This window comes from Gastrolobium bilobum, unplaced genomic scaffold, assembly GCF_033153095.1.
Source record: "Gastrolobium bilobum isolate Gb01-03AN ecotype WA unplaced genomic scaffold, APGP_CSIRO_Gbil_v1 utg8551, whole genome shotgun sequence".
Classification (NCBI taxonomy): Eukaryota; Viridiplantae; Streptophyta; class Magnoliopsida; order Fabales; family Fabaceae; genus Gastrolobium; species Gastrolobium bilobum.
This window is the reverse complement of record NW_026896068.1, coordinates 15,726-33,057: the sequence shown is the minus strand read 5'-3', so window position 1 is coordinate 33,057 and position 17,332 is coordinate 15,726. Positions and strand designations below refer to the sequence as shown.

General features: G+C 36.8%; 1 protein-coding gene and 1 non-coding gene across 2 annotated transcripts; one reads left to right on the top strand and one right to left on the bottom strand.

The window, feature by feature from the left end:
* Positions 1–6: 6 nt before the first annotated feature.
* Positions 7–78, top strand: TRNAW-CCA (transfer RNA tryptophan (anticodon CCA)). Its single transcript has one exon. It is a non-coding gene; the product is annotated as a tRNA-Trp (tRNA).
* Positions 79–4,464: 4,386 nt separating this feature from the next.
* Positions 4,465–4,995, bottom strand: LOC133297603 (uncharacterized mitochondrial protein AtMg00810-like). The gene has a single exon (XM_061496770.1). The coding sequence runs from the start codon at positions 4,993–4,995 to the stop codon at positions 4,465–4,467; it is 531 nt and encodes a 176-aa protein (XP_061352754.1).
* Positions 4,996–17,332: the final 12,337 nt, after the last annotated feature.

Sequence of the window (17,332 nt, the reverse complement as noted above, 5' to 3'; positions counted from 1 at the left end):
TCAAGAGGATCCGTGGCGCAATGGTAGCGCGTCTGACTCCAGATCAGAAGGTTGCGTGTTCGATTCACGTCGGGTTCAATTTTACTTTTTTTTTTTGTTAGCCTTTCAGTAGTTAATATTTCATATATGTTTAATGTTCATACGGTTGGGAGACCAATATTATAATATTTTTTCCTAGGAATAACACGAAAAATATACTATAGTTTAATATTAAAAGATTAGTAATTTAAAGTTTTGTTATAAAAAATGAGGAGAAATATTTTTACTACCAAATTTTTCTACTACCAACTCACTACCTATCTAATCATCATTGGATCAATATTTTATCTTTTTTCAAAAACTTTTTAGTATTCTCTCTCTTTGATTCAATGGTGATTAGATAGGTAGTAAGTTAGTAGTAGAAAATTTTGGTAGTAAAAATATCCTACCTCATAAAAAAACTAGGGCTTTATAGAGAAAATAATTTTTGCAACTGATAGAAGAAAAGCAAGCGAGCCCTACCATTTTTAGAAAAAAGAAAGAAAAGAAATGGCTGTTTTTTCATGTGAGAATGGTAGGAAAAGTTGGATTTTACAGGAGAAGTTTTATACCCAAAAAAATATTAGTATTATAAAACATGATGCGTTCCTTAATAGTGAATTTACATCCGACAATAATACAAATTAATCTTTGGATAAAAACATAATAAAATTGAGCATCTAAATTAAAACATATACTTTATTTTTATGCTGAAAGAGAATGTTAAATTTGAATGCTTTTTTTTTTTTTTTTTTGGTAATCAAATTTGAATGCTTTATTTTACTGAAGCTTAAACATTTATAAATTTGATAATTTTAGTTACAATTTGAATCCATATTACAAGTCTGAATAAATTTATTTTAAACAAAGTTTATTATTCTTGCAAGTTTAAATGCCTTGTATTATATGCTTAAAACAAACGCCCTGTGTTACTAATAATTAAAGTTTAATTATAACTTTTCTTACTTTTCAAAATTATATAAAATTCATTACGAACTAATAATTTGTAGGATAAAATTTAAAATTTTCTTTTAGTAAATGTGATTTTTTCTTCTTTATTTTTAAAATGTATGATATTGAATTTTTTTAATTTTTTCTCTAAATTTTTTGTATAATTTATGTTGGCAGCTACTTCATCAAATTTATAATTAATTTCCAATAATTTAAATTACGTTAAAAATATGTTAGAAATTAAAATAGGATAGATAACGATTACGGAATTTCTTTTGAAAGATAATAGAATTGATACACTTAAAATAGGTAAAGTATGATTTACCAAAAAAAAATAGGTAAAGTATTTGTAAATAATTTAAAAATATTTAATTATAATATCTCTAATATTTAATTATAATATAGAGATATTTTATAATTCACTTTCTAAACTTTGATTCAAAATCATTTGTAATATCAACTTGTTTAACAGTTTTAAAGTGTTTTAAATAATGCAAATATATCTATAAATTTATAATTTTAATAAAATTGAGAAAAAAATACTCAAATAATATCAACAAAGTAATGCACAATGTGTTAAGAATGCAAAAAAAAAAAAAAAAAAAAATTGTTTTTAGTAACATTTTTTCATATATCTCATGTGTTCAAATTAAAGGAAACATATATCAAAATATATCAACAAAGTAAGGCACAATGACTAAGAATTCTATTAAATACTCGGAAAATAAAACTATATTTAATTTAATTAGATTTTAGCTAAATACTCAAAATATTACCTTTTTATTAATTTTTCTCTAAAGAGAAAAATGAGTTAAAAGAAATCAATTCTCTTAAAAGTGACAGATACTTTGAAACAAAAGGAAGACTATTGACTTTTTTTATTATTAAATTTGATTAATTAGTGATATATTTAATTATTTCAAGAAAATTTACTTAATAGTTAATATTTAATGATGAAAAAAATAATATTTAATGATGTTTTTAATTACTTCACAAATTAATATTATTTCTTGAATAATTAATAATAATATTAATTGTAGTTTGACTAAAAACTATTTGTAATTTTGTATGAAATTAATAGCCATACTTAATGAGAATATCTTTAGTGTTACGGATGCACCGAGTTTTCGGTGCATCTTCCACTCATAATGTGTGATGTGTCTTATTTTAGTCAAATTATTAATAAATAATTTATTTTAAAATCAGGTGAGAGGATGGTTTGATAAAAAATAAATTCGACGTATCCATAACACTAAAGAAACTTTCATACGTAATAGTGTAATCAATTAATTTTTAAGGCAATAGTAAATGTAATTAATTAATAATATCTTTAATTACTTCAAGAAGTCTTACAAAATAAGTAATATTTAATAGCGTATTTAATTACTTCAGAAAGCAATAAATATATTGCTTCATCCCACAAAAATATTGATTACTTACCAAATAAAGTATTAATTAGTGTATTAATTTTTTTTTTGAAAGATAATGGAAATGAAAAACACAGCAAAAAGGCCTAAGTACAGAACCTAGCCCAGCGAACACCTACAGTGTCGCTGTATAAACTTTGAAGACAGCCAGGAGGAGGGTCATCAAAGACTTGCACATCCCATGGAAAGCTATACACATGTGAAGCTAAGAAATCAGCTACTTTGTTTCCTTCACGATGGGCATGAGAAATCTGCACCTGCCAACATCTTTGCAACATTCCTCTAATATGTTGCACCAAGCTCGACGAAGGGTGATCCTGATGACACCCATTAGAAATAATCTGTTGGGCTGAGAGGGAATCTCCTTCCAACCACACTTTTCTAAATCCTTTTTCCCAAGCTAAACGCAAACATTCCAAACAAGCCCATAATTCTGCATGCAAAACAGTACCTGGCCCCAAATTCTTGCAGAAACCAATAATCCAAGCTCCGGACGGGTCACGAATAACACCACCACATCCTGATCTATTCCCATTACCAGCTCTAGCCCCATCAACATTAAGTTTAACCCATCCTAACGGAGGACAAGACCAAGCTATCATCTTCTCTACACTTTTTCTCGGTTGAAGACCTGCTGCATGGAGAGTGGTAGCTGTATGCTTGACACAATTGCTATACCCCAAGGCTGAGTGGGCAATTGTGTAAGCATTATTGATTTTTCCTTCAAAAACCCAAGTGTTTCTGCTCCTCCAAATGCTCCACGCTAATATCCCAAAAGTCAAAGGCCAATCATCGTCCATTGCCAAGCTTCTACAATTTTTTAAGTTAGAGAAGATCCAGTCATGCAGATTAAGCGAGAAGAATACCTGCCAACTGGTTTGATGAACCACCAACCTCCAAACCTCTTTTGACTGAGGGCAATCCCGGATAGCGTGGAGATTAGTTTCACAAGAGATATCACATCTAGGGCAAACACCCGAAGATGTCATGTGACGTTGAAGCCTCCGACTATTAGACAATAACTTTTCTCCAACCAACAACCAAAGGAACATACGTATTCATTCCGGTCCCATCCACCTCCAGATATTGTCCCATTGATAAGCTAGAGTTGTAGCTGTGTTGTTATTTAGCAAATCATAAGCTGACTTTAGAGTGAAAATCCCATCTGATGTCTCGCTCCAAATGATGTGTCTTGTGATTGACAGAGACAATTTCCTATTTAGATGCTGAAAGCTTAAGAAGTTCACACATATTCACTCTGATTGCAGTTTTTTAGTTCTCTCCTTTCACTTTCTCAGTTCATCCATCCTCTTAAATTTTCTACACTTCAATTACCCATCTTATTCTAAAAAAGATGGCAAACTTGAAGCACCTATCTCTTATATGTAGCACTCTTATTCTATATACAATTTCAGTGCCACTTGGTCACTGCAGAGTTTATCAGCCAAATGATGTGAAACTCAAGGAGCAAACACGCAGGCAAACAGTCGATCCTGATCTTTGCAATCAACTCCTTGAAGCATACCCTCATAGCTCAAGTGCAGATGTAAGAGGCCTAGCATTAATCATGCTAGGTGTAAATGGGCCAGGCTGGCCTGGCCTAGCCTACTGCCCGACCTACGTTCAACCTGGCCTACTGAAACAAGCGAAACTCAAGGAACCCATTTGAGGGTGAAGAGAGAAAGTAGAAACTGAATATTTCATTGAATCAAATCAATCTAGAAAATACACAGTTCCCTAAATATGTAGTTAGTTCAATACATAACGAAAGTGACAGCTGTTAAAACAGAAAACTAACTAACTGAGTTAAACTAACTACCTAACTGAGTTAACATAATAGAAAACTAACTAACTGAGTTAACTGATACTCAACATCCCCCCTCAAGTTGGGAGGTGGATATCATACAATCCCAACTTGGACAGAAACTCTCGAAAGGGGGCTGGGTGAAGTGCCTTTGTGAATGTGTTAGCAAGCTGCTGCTTAGTAGAAAGAGGAATCAAATGGATCAATCCTTTGGTGATTTTCTCTCGCGTGATGTGGCAGTCGAGTTCTATATGTTTACTTCTTTCATGAAATGTTGGGTTGTGTGCTAAATGTACTACAATAGATCATAGCTGGAGCAGAAATTGGAATATGAAGATCATGAAGAAGATAGGTCAACCATTGCACCTCACATGTCAAAGTAGCGAGTGCACGATACTCAGCCTCTGCTGAAGAACGACTGACTGTACTTTGCTTCTTGGACTTCCAAGAAATCAAAGATGAGCCTAGAAAAACACAAAATACGGTTGTAGACTTTCTTGTATTCGGGCATGTTGCCCAATTTGCATCTGTGAACCCGGATAAATGCAAAGAATTCTGAGAAGGAAAGAGAATTCCCTTGCATGGAGACCCTTTAAGATACCTCATTACACGAGTGGCTGCATCAAAATGGGATTGCATTGGATGAGCTACAAACTGACTGAGTTGTTGAACTACGAAGGAGATGTCAGGCCTAGTGTTTGTAAGATACAAAAGACGTCCAACAAGTCTGCGATATACTGCTGGTTCATGGCAAGGTGTTCCATGATTTTGACACAAACGAAGGGTAGGCTCCATAGGAGTGGAAGCAGGTTTAGATCCAATTAAACCACTATCGGATAACAACTCAAGTGTGTATTTTCTTTGATTCAGCACAATGCCCTATTTTGATCGTGCAACTTCGAAACCCAAGAAGAATCGAAGGGGTCCAAGGTCCTTGATGCTGAATAAATCATCAAGATGACTTTTGACAGCTTGTATCTCACTCATGTCATTCCCAGTCAAAATCATGTCATCGACATAGATAAGAAGTGCAGTAAATGAATCATGATTTTGTTTAGTAAATAGGGAATGATCAGCAGTAGATTGGACATATCCCAGTGTGAGAAGCTCAGTAGTTAATTTGGCATTTCATTGGCGTGAAGCTTGCTTAAGTCCATAAAGAGACTTTTCAAGTTTGCAAACCTGATTTGGAATGGGAGAAACAACACCTTCTGGGATTGACATGTATACTTCTTCTGAGAGATCTCCATGAAGAAATGCATTATTGATGTCTTGTTGCTCTAAGAACCATCCACGAGAAGAAGCAACAGCAAGGAGAAGTCGAATGATAGTCAACTTGGCAACTGGTGAAAATGTTTCAAAATAGTCTACTACTTCCATTTGATTGTAACCCTTTGCCACGAGCCTTGCTTTGTATCGAGTAATTGAGCCATCTGCATTATGTTTTATGCGATAAACCCATTTGGATCCCTTCATTCTAGTGGATCTTCGTGGAGCAGTAGGAGCAATGGAGTGTTCTGAATGTGAAAGAATCTCTTCATTTGAAATATCTGCTATAGGTGCAGAATGTTGTTGTTCGTGCATAAGAGGTTGCTGTTCAACTGGTGCAGGAGTAGGAGTAGATGACATATGATTTTTTTGTGGAATGCTTGGGTCATATGAGGTGTAGGAGTCAACTGTGAAAGGCCATGGAGTGTCTTCCTTTGAATTTCCTGAATCAGAAAAGGGGAAGAACTTCTCATCGAATATGACATCTCTTGATAAGAAGATTTGTTTAGAAAAAAGTCATAGAGGACATAACCCTTAACACCATCCTTATGTCCTATAAAGGCACATCTCCTAGCACGTGGATCAAACTTTGACCGACCATTGTGAATAGTAGAGGCATATGCTAGGCATCCAAAATTCCTTAAATGGATGATGATAGGTGGTTTGCTATATAAGAGCTCAAAAGGGGACTTCTGTTGCAGCATTGGTGAGCATAGTCTATTAATAAGGTAGATAGCATGAGTGATGCAGTAAGACCATAAATTGTGTGGAAGTTTACTTTGAAAGAAAAGAGCCCTTGCTGTGTTTAAAATATGTTGTTGTTTTCTCTCAACAACTCCATTTTGCTGAGGTGACTCCACACAAGATGTTTGATGCAATATTCCTTTATTTCTGAAAAATTCATGCATTAAAAACTCTGGGCCATTATCACTTCGAAAACATTTGACAGTAACACCAAACTGATTTTCAAGAAGTGTTACAAAAGCTTGAATATGGCCTCTAGTTTCGGATTTTGATTTCATAAGAGCACCCCAAGTAAAACGAGTGTGATCATCTACAACTGTTAAAAGATAACGATGTCCATGAATAGAACTAAGAGAACAAGGTCCCCAGATATCAATGTGTACCAAGTCAAAAGCATGACTGGAAATAGTAGTGCTATCAGAAAAGGATAATCGCTTCTGTTTTGCCAAATGGCAAATATAACATAGAACATCCAAGTTTTTACATGAAACAAAAGGAAACTGAGCCATCATGGCTTTTATTACAGTTTTTGAACAATGTCCCAAATGGGAGTGCCATTCATAAGAAAAAACAGATTGTGTAATAAAACTGCTACTATTGAAATGAACATTATCAACTGATAATTCCTTTTTGTCAGGAATGCTATGCTTGTCTTGATAGCCAGTGTCTCGAAGAATATACAAGCCCTTCTTCAAGTCAGCAGAACCAATCATCTTTTGAGATGGCACTTGCTGAATGATACAAGTTGGATGCTGAAAAATCACGCGACAATTAGAATCCTTAATCAGCTTAGTGACTGATATTAAGTTCACTCTGAATTCTTTAACAAATAGCATATTTGTCAACTTGAGAGATTCTGACAGTTGAATAGTACCAGAAAAATGGGAAAACATTTGACTTCCATTGGGCAGGAAAATAGCAATAGGTTCAATCTTGTGAACACAAGACAAATTCATATATGAACATGTAATATGGTCGGTGGCACCTGTATCAAAAATCCACTTCATATTAAAAGTACCTGAGGAGGATTTTGTTTCTGCATTGAAAGTTTTGGCTTGTATCATGTTGCTAGTGTGAGGTGATCCTTGCTGTAGTGAATGTTGAATCATCTCAAATATTGTTTGATATTGATGATTGGTAAAACCATCTGTAGGATTTTGCATGTTCTCCATCGAGTTTTTCATCTGATCCTTTTACATAGCTGCTACATTAGCCTTGTGAGGTGCCTCCTTTTGCTTATAACCAGGGGGATACCCATATTTCTCAAAGCAAGTATCCACTGTATGGCTTGTTTTGCCACAGTATTTGCAAAGCCGTGAAGGACCTCCGCGTCCTCTTCCCACGACCCCTACCACGTATTTGTGATCTACCTCTGCTCTGTATTTGCTCACCAAAATTATAGAAAATCATGCGAGCTTCTTGATTGGTAAAAGCTCCTTCCATATGCAACTTTCTCTCTTGCTGCATTACCAAGGAAAAAGCACGATTCACTGAAGGTAATGGACTCATTAGCATTATTTGAGACCTGACAGCAGAGAACTGATCATTCAGCCCCTTTAGAAAACGAATTGAGTAATCCCTTTCTCGCACACTCCTTACTTCTGATGCTATAGAACAGCAAGGATGAATACACTTGCATGTTAGAGTTGGCTGTAAAGCTTCCAACTCATCCCAAAGAATTTTCAACTGTGTGTAATAATCTGTCACAGAAATATCACCTTGACGTAATTTGTAAAGATCATCTTGCAGATTTGAAATTCTGAAGATATCACCTTGCGAAAATCTCTCTTTAAGGTCATTCCAAACATCTGAAGCTCGATCCATCCACAAAGTCGATTGGGAAATGGATTCGGTAATTGAATGATGCAACCATAAGAGAACCATGGTGTTACACCTCTCCCATGCTGCATACCTTGAATCTGAAAAACTTGGAACTGATATGGTTCTATTTACAAAAGAAACACAACCAGATTTAACGTGGGAAAACCTTCTCCAATGAAGAAGTAAAAACCCACGGGACCTAGTCCAGATCAAAAATCCACTATAAAAACAATGGTTACAAATATCAAGATTCACCAATGTGGTGGTTAACTCAACCTCTCCAACAATGGTGATAATCAAACCTCCCTAGAGATGTTTCACTCAAACTCTTTCTAGAGATCTCTCAAATCTGTTCTCTCAATCTGACCTAGCCTCCACCCACAACTAATGAATATATAGAGGAGGTGAGATCTAGGGTTAGGGTTTTTAGAAAACCCCTCAATGGGCTTGGGCTTAGCATTGAAGGAGGAAGCCCGACAAATCTCCCCCTCTGACTTCAATGCGTCGGCTTCAGCATCAACCCAGCTCCTTCACAGCAGTCTTCAAATTTCCTTGCTGGAACCGACTTTGTCATCATGTCGGACCAATTTTGATCAGTGTGCACTTTGATGAGTTCGAGCTCTCCACCTTCCACCACATCCCGGATCCAGTGATACCTCACATCAATATGCTTAGTGCGAGAGTGATAGGTTGAATTCTTTGCAAGATAAATTGCGCTTTTATTGTCACAACCCAGCTCGTACTTGTCTTGATCATGACCGAGTTCCATAAGGAACTTCTTCATCCACAACATCTCTTTGCTTGCCTCAGCAGCGACAATGTACTCAGCCTCAGTTGTTGATAGTGCAACATATTTCTGTAGTCTTGATTGCCAAGAGACAGCTCCTCCGGAAAATCTCATCATCTATCCCTTCGTCGATTTCCTCGAGTCGGAATCTCCCCCTAAATCAGAATTCGAGTAGCCTTGCAACTCGGTTTTGCCTTCTCCAAATCGAAGACATAAGTCGGTTGTACCTCGGAGGTACTTGAAGATCCACTTCACTGCTTCCTAGTGCTCTTTGCCGGGGTTTGACAAATACCGGCTTACCATTCCAACAGCATACGCCAAGTCGGGTCTAGTGCAAACCATTGCATACATCAAGCTTCCGATGGCGGATTGGTACGGGACCTTCATCATCTCATCTTTGTCTTCATCAGATCTCGGACATTGCTTCTGGTTCAGCTTTATGTGTCCGGCTAGGAGGGTGCTCACTGTTTTGGCTTTGTCCATGCTAAATCTCTTCAGAATCTTCTCAATATACTTCTCTTGACTTAGCCACAGTAGCTTCTTTTGTCTATATCGGATGATCTTGATTCCGAGAATCTGCTTTGCAGGGCCGAGGTCCTTCATTGCGAAGGACGAGCTCAACGCCTTCTTCAGGGGGGCTATCCTCGATTTGTCTTTCCCTACAATAAGCATGTTGTCAACATATAACAAAAAAATCAAAAAATCTCCAGCCTCATACCTCTTCACAAATACGCAGTGGTCGGCTTCGGTCTTTTCAAACTTATGATTAGTCATGAATGATTCAAACTTCTTGTACCACTGCCGAGGTGCTTGCTTCAAGCTATAGAGGCTCTTTTTCAACCGACATACCAAGTCTTCTTGGTCTGGAGCTCGGAAACCTTCAGGTTGCTCCATATATATTTCTTCTTCTAAATCACCGTGAAGAAATGTTGTCTTCACGTCCATTTGTTCTACCTCGAGGTCCATTGAAGCCGCCATGGCTAACACAGTTCGGACCGAGGTCATTTTCACCACAGGAGAAAAAATCTCCTCAAAATCTACTCCTTTCTTCTGATTACAGCCTTTCACTACAATCCGGGCTTTGTATCTCAGCTTCTGCCCGTTCTCTTCGTTCTTAATCTTGTAGACCCACTTATTTTTCAGAGCTCGTCTTCCTTTTGACAACTCGGTCAGCTCATAGGTCTGATTCTCGTGCAGAGACTTCATCTCGTCTTGCATTGCCTTTTTCCATTCTTCTTTCTCTGAGCTCGTCACAGCCTCATCATAACTCTGAGGCTCACCGTCTTCAGTAACAACGGTGTATTCATCAGATGAGTATCTTGTAGAGGGTCTTCTTTCTCGAGTTGGATATCTCGGCTGTTCTTCAGCTTGAGAACCTGGTTCATCATTCTCATCCCAGATCTCATCATCAACTCGGACCTTAGTGTCTTGGTCATCATCAGCTTGTTGCTGATCATCATTTTCTTCAGTATTTTCTTGATTTTCTCCCCCTGCTTCAGCTCGGACAGGAGGGATGGGTTCTTCACGTCTGACAGTAACTCGAACTTTGGGCTTCGAGATGTCATGAATGTTCTCATCTTCATGAAAGATCACATCTCGGCTTCTCACTATCTTCTTATTAATTGAATCCCAGAGTCGGAACCCGAACTCACATCTCGACGAACCAAGATAGATGCATTCTTTAGTCTTTGCATCAAGTTTAGCCCTTTCATCTTTAGGGATATGCACGAAAGCTCGGCATCCAAACACCTTCAGTTGATTATAGGCCGCTTTTCGACCTGTCCAAACTTCTTCTGGAATTTCTCCTTCAAGTGGTCGTGATGGTGAGAGGTTGATCAAGTCAACAGCTGTTTTGACGGCTTCTCCCCCAGAATGATTTCGGCAATCCGGCATTGGACAACATACTTCGGACCTTCTCTTCAATAGTTCTATTCATCCTCTCAGCAAGTCCATTCAACTGTGGAGTCTTGGGGGCGTCTTCTCAAGTTGGATCCCGACCGCTCTGCAATATGCATAAAAAGGACCGCAATACTCACCACCATTATCAGATCGGACCATCTTCAATTTCTTGCCAGTCTCCCTTTCAACCATTGCATGAAATTCTTTAAATGATTGGAGTACCTGGTCTTTAGACTTCAACAAATACACCCACACTTTGCGGGAGTGGTCATCAATGAATGAAACAAAGTATTGAGCTCCTCCAAGGGATCTTTTCCGACATGGAGCAGACATCAGTATGGACGAGGTCAAGAATATACCTTCGTCGTCTTGGTTGATCCAGTCTCACAAAAGAAACCCGGTGCTGCTTTCCAGCTAGGCAGTGCGTGCAACTCTCCAACGCTTGGCCTTTCAACCCGGTCAGTAACCCTTTCTTGTTCAGGATTCTGTAGCCCTTTCTCGCTCATGTGGCCGAGGCGCTTGTGCCATAGCTCCAAGCTAGGTTCGTCTCGAACAGAATTGGCTTCTCCGCCATTGATCTTTCCTTGCATCACGTACAGAGAGCCTTCTTTCTTACCTTGGGCAACAACCAAGTTTCCTTTGGCCAGCTTCCATCTAACACTACCGAAGTAGTTTACTAACTCGTCATCATCAAGTTTGCCTACTGAGATTAGGTTCAAACGCATGTCAGGAACATGCCTTCATCTTTCAACACAAGTCGGCATCCGACATCCGTGGTCAGAAAAACATCACCGACACCAACAATCTTGCTGGTCACTTGATTTCTCATCTTCACGACTCCAAAATCACCACCTCGATAAGAGGAGAAAAAACCTTTGTGTTGAGTAACGTGGAAGGAGACACCAGAGTCAACAATCTAGGTGCAGTCATCATATGCAACATTCAAATAATTATCCTTACCTAGGCGGAATATCTCGGCATCCGGGTTGGCAGCCACCACAATGGTGCTCTTGTCTTCTCTCTTCTTAGGAATAATCTGATCCGGCTTCACATAGCCGTTCTTCTCATGATTCTGCAGGGTCCAGCAGTCTGGCTTCTTATGACCTGTCTTTTCACAGTAAAAGCACTTCAACACATATTTCGACTTTGACCGACCTCTGGACTTTTCTCGTCTGTCACGACCTCTACCCCTGCTTTTGCTTCTACCCCGGGAGTCAGATTTCCCTTTGTTCTCAGCAACGTTGGCCTCAGACGTGCTCGAAGTACCTCGTTCTCTTCTCCTGGATTCTTCGCCCAGGAGGTTGTCTGTCACGACATCCATCTTCAATTTTCCATCTGGAGTCGAGTTATTCAGGGTCACCACCAGAGTATCCCAGCTTTCTGGCAGCGAGCTAAACAACAGCAATGCTTGCAATTCTTCATCAATTTTTATATCAGCCTTTGACAGCTGATTCACAATACCTTTGTAGGTGTTCAGGTGTTCAATCATGCTCATGCCGTCCTTGTATTCAAGCTTAACAAGTCGGCAAACCAGGTGTGCTTTGTTCCTGGGAGTTTTCTTCTGAATCATGGACTCTAATTTCGTCCACAACTCATACACATTCATGAACTCAGACACGTGCTCAAAGAGGCTTTTATCAATATATTTTCTGATCGTGGCTACAGCTTTCCGACTCAGGATCTCCCACTCCTTATCTGTCTTGCCTGCCGGTCTCTCATCAAGGGTTATGGGCTCATGTAGATCTTTGCAGTAGAGATGATCTTCCATCATCGGTCTCCAATAAGTGAAGTTGTTTGCGGTCAACTTGAACATTTCTCCATCATGAGTTATGCCACTGGTCTCCATCTCGTCTCTCTCAGAACCTGTCGAACTCGGGCTCTGATACCACTGTTGGGAACTGGTTCCCTCAGATCGGCTCAGGGGCCTTTGCAAAAGTCAGTCAATGAGATCCTCGATCTGCGGAATGGCTATCCCAATGCCAAAAATATTCACCGTTTTCAGTATTGATCTCAGCAATACCTCGGCCTGAATTTCACCAGGTCGGGCAGAGAAGCGGAAAAATCAAAACGAAAAACACGGGAGAGAGAGAGAAGGAGATAGAGAACACAACCAAATTTAACGTGGGAAAACCTTCTCCAATGAAGAAGTAAAAACCCACGGGACCTAGTCCAGATCAAAAATCCACTATGAAAATAATGGTTACAAATATCAAAATTCACCAATGTGGTGGTTAACTCAACCTATCCAACAATGGTGATAATCAAACCTCCCTAGAGATGTTTCACTGAAACTCTCTCTAGAGATCTCTCAAATCTCTTCTCTCAATCTGACCTGGCCTCCACCCAAAACTAATGAATATATAGAGGAGGTGAGATCTAGGGTTAGGGTTTTTAGAAAACCCCTCAATGGGCTTGGCATTAGCATTGAAGGAGGAAGCCCAACAGAAACCAATACAAGTGAGGGAGTCTCATTAGAATGCAAGAAATAAGGACTTGCCTGATCTGAAATGTCGATAGAAATCGATGATCTACTGTCACCTTTTGGAATTGTGGTGGAAACAGGAACTTGATTCTCCACTGGTTTTTCAATACTCACAGAACTCTGATTCGCCATAGATCAAAGAAGTAATAGGTGATTCACGATAAAATCAGAAAAGAAAAGGAAAAATGAAAGGAAAAATGAAACTGAAACAGAAATAGAAATGGAGATGGCGAATATCAGAGCTCTGCGAAGAGCTCTGATACCATGAAACAAGCGGAACTCAAGGAACCCATTTGAGGGTGAAGAGAGAAAGTAGAAACTGAATATTTCATTGAATCAAATCAATCTAGAAAATACACAGTTCCCTAAATATATAGTTAGTTCAATACATAACGAAAGTGACAGCTGTTAAAACAGAAAACTAACTAACTGAGTTAAACTAACTACCTAACTGAGTTAACATAACAGAAAACTAACTAACTGAGTTAACTGATACTCAACATCCCCCCTCAATTTTGTCAAGCCTGACCTAAAGCCTTGTAGGCTGATCTATTTAATTTTTAAAAATAAAATAAAATAATATATTTATTTTAGGTGGCTTAAAGATATTTTAATGAATGATATTCTCTTGTAGACTTTATTTCAGCTTTGGTTGACGTAGTAATTGTATTTTTTTATTTCCCCCCTTTCTCTGACTCTATTCCTCTCGGATATACATTATAGAGTTGGGGTATTATGTTGACTCTTTCTTTATTGTCATTTTTTATTTCTTATGAGAAGTACTAGTGCTTGCATGAATGAAACTTTGCTCAATATATTTTTAATGCTCACTAGTGAAATTTATATCTCGTGTAAAAAAATGCAATGAACACGTTAATGACTTGTAATGTCAAGCGATTATTTTAAAAATTGTTAATTTTTTTTTAAAATATATCACGAGGGAGGCCTACAAGGCCTGTAGGCCATATCATGCTCTCTAATTTTTAAAAAATAGGCCAAACTTGGCCTATAAGCCTTTAGTAGGCCAGATAGACTGAATATTTTTTTTTACGTAGGCTTAGGCCAAGAAAACCAAAGCCCAGTCCAGTCTAGCCCATTTACACCCCTAGCTGAATGTAATCAAAGCCAAAGCAAATGATACAATGAACAAAATCAATGAACTTCTTAAAGGGGGTGGCAATAAGAAAGCCTTGAGTTCATGTGCTGACGACAACTACAAAGCAATTTTGGAAGGTGATGTTCCACTAGCCACTCAAGCTCTGCAATCTGGACAACCCGAGGTTGCTACATTTGGGGCAAGTCATTCTGTTGTTGAGGTCGTGTCTTGTCAGCAGGGCTTCATTGAAATATCACCACTCTTAGAGGAGAACTTGTTCGTGAGATATGCAGCAGAAGTGGCAAGGGAGATTATCTTACAATTGCTTTAGACATACTCAAAGAGATGATGCCATGAAATGTTACTATGTTGGGTTTGTTTTTTTTAAAGTTACTCTAGATAACTTTATCTAATGTTCATTGAAATGACGTCGTTTTGGGACAAAAATCATGGTGTTTTTATAATTTTAATTTATTTCAGGGTTATAATAGTATTATCATTCTAATTTTTTAATTTCTCAATCCCAAAACGACGTCGTTTTAATGAACATTAGACAAAATTGTCTAAAGTAACATGAGAAACTTTTTTCCTTTTTTATTTTTGTGTTTACAGTTTCTCATGTTCTTTTTGGAGATTAAATTATGAGAAAAATATTTCTGCAATTACTGCAGATAAGTCTGTATTTATTCTCAAAACGATGTCGTTTTGGTATTAAAATCTTAAAATATTATAAATATAAAGATTATTATAACCTGAAATAAATTAAAATTACAAAAACATCATGATTTTCATCGCAAAACGACGTCGTATTGGGTTTACTGCAGATTACTTATCTACAGTGATTGCAGAAAAAGCGAACCCTTGACTTATATATATGTAGGAGATAATTTTATTTTGAACAATATAACAAATATTAAACCCTCTATTTTATTAAGTATAAAGTAAAATGTGAGTCATTAAATTTAAAATATTCATTTATTATAATATTAAATATTGCTTTATGAAGTTTAAATAATTCAAAAAATTAAGTTATTAAATTTTGTTTGTTAATTTTGAGAAAGCTCAAGTTTGGAAAATTTATGAATAATATTCAAAATATTTAATTTTGAGTAGTTAATTTGATTCGTTTCGAACTCTAATTATCTAATAGTACATGAACTTATCCAAAATATTCCCTTCATAGAGTCCAAACTTTGCTATCGCTCTAGTTTCCAAGATGGCTCGAGAACTTTGTGTGGGGGGTGCTATTAGGAACTGTCGGGAACTGGATAGTTGGCTTCAGAGAGTATACATGGCAGGGAAATGCATTACTTGCAGAACTTGAAGGGATGCTTCTGGGTCTAGAAGTAGCTAGGGAAAGAGGCTTTAGAAGAGTCTGGCTTGAAAGTGACTCGACTTCAGCCATCCACATGATCAGATCAAGTTGCTAGAACCACCAACCTTTATTTACCTTGATTTTGAGGATCCAGGCTCTTATCAGTAAGGATTGGACGGAGAAAATCACTCACACCCATAGAGTAGAAAATGTGTTGGTTGATTGGATTGCTTCGAGTGTTGTCTTCCAAGCGTGGGATATCGAAATTCTGATTGATCCTCCTTACGGGTGTAGAAGTTTGATCTTGAGGGTCATGATGGGGGTTACTACCCCTAGAATCATCTGTATATATATGTAGTTTCTGTTGCTTTTTTTTCCTGTAACCTTAAAAAAAATTGTCATTTGACACTAAATTTTAATATAGAATATTTGATGGGGAATGATCCGTTTATAAATTTTTTTTACAAATTTTTGCTAATTACACTATGTACTCCGGGAGTACATAGTGTAGTTGGTAAGAATTTGTAATTAAAAAGTTTGTAAATATAACCCTCCTCATATTTTATTGCCAAATTAGTAGGAGACAATTCATTGAAATAGAAGCCGAAACAAAGTTTAATGCTTAATATATAATATTTAGGACCTGTTTGGTGTGATCTATAAGGCATGATACTATAAGCTTATATTATACTTTATGACATTTTCAGTTGTTTGGTGTGACCATTGTATAGTATAAGCTTATACAGCAGAATCCCTTAATACATCAAGACGATGTATAACTTAAAATCCGGCCTAAGGGGAGGGATAAGGCCTGATAAGAGGTTGATGTATTAATATTGCTTACAAGTGCAATTCCCAAGAACTAATATATCATTTCAATATTAATATATTAAAATAATTTTTTTTAATATATTAATTTTTAAAATATTAAAAGTTATTTTCTTATACAATACCATACCAAACGCTGGATTGTATTAAAATTTAATCAGGTCTTATACAATCAGGTCTTATACTATCAGGTCTTATACTATCAGGCTTTATCCTATACTATACACCAAACATGCCCTTAAGGACTTATCTAGTCTCACGTTGTATGAGAGAAGAAATCTTATATCATTGACACATAGTGGCCGGGCCCACCACCTAAAAAATAAAAAGGAAAGAAAAGAAAAAAATTGCACGATTATCGAAGGGTTTGTAGGAAAGAAAACTTATCTCATATAACAGGAGAATAATTTTTTCCAATATTTAATGATGGTATTAATTACTTCTCAAAATAATATTATTTTTTGAATAATTAATAATAATATTACTTATATTAATGTAGTTTGACTAAAAACTATTTGTATAAAATTAATAGCCTATTCCCTGTACTCATTAATAGCGTAATTAATTATTTTTTCTAAGGCAATATTAAATGCAATTAATTAATAATATCTTTAATTACTTCAAGAAGTCTTACAGAGTAAGCAATATTTAATAGTGTATTTAATTGCTTCGGAAAGCAATAAAGATATTGTTTCATACTACAAAATTTTTGATTACTTTCCAAATACGTACAGTATTATTAGACTATGTTATGCATCCTCAGGCCACGTATCTAGCATACGCATGCATCAAAAAGATTGTTTATATATATAAGTGCACAATATTTGACTGGATCATAAGTGACATATATATATATATGCACATCATCACCCATAAAAAGAGCCTAAAAAC

Bases quoted from the DNA above. Each gene is read 5' to 3' on its own strand.
- LOC133297603 (XM_061496770.1), bottom strand. From the start codon at position 4,995: ATGGAGCCTACCCTTCGTTTGTGTCAAAATCATGGAACACCTTGCCAT.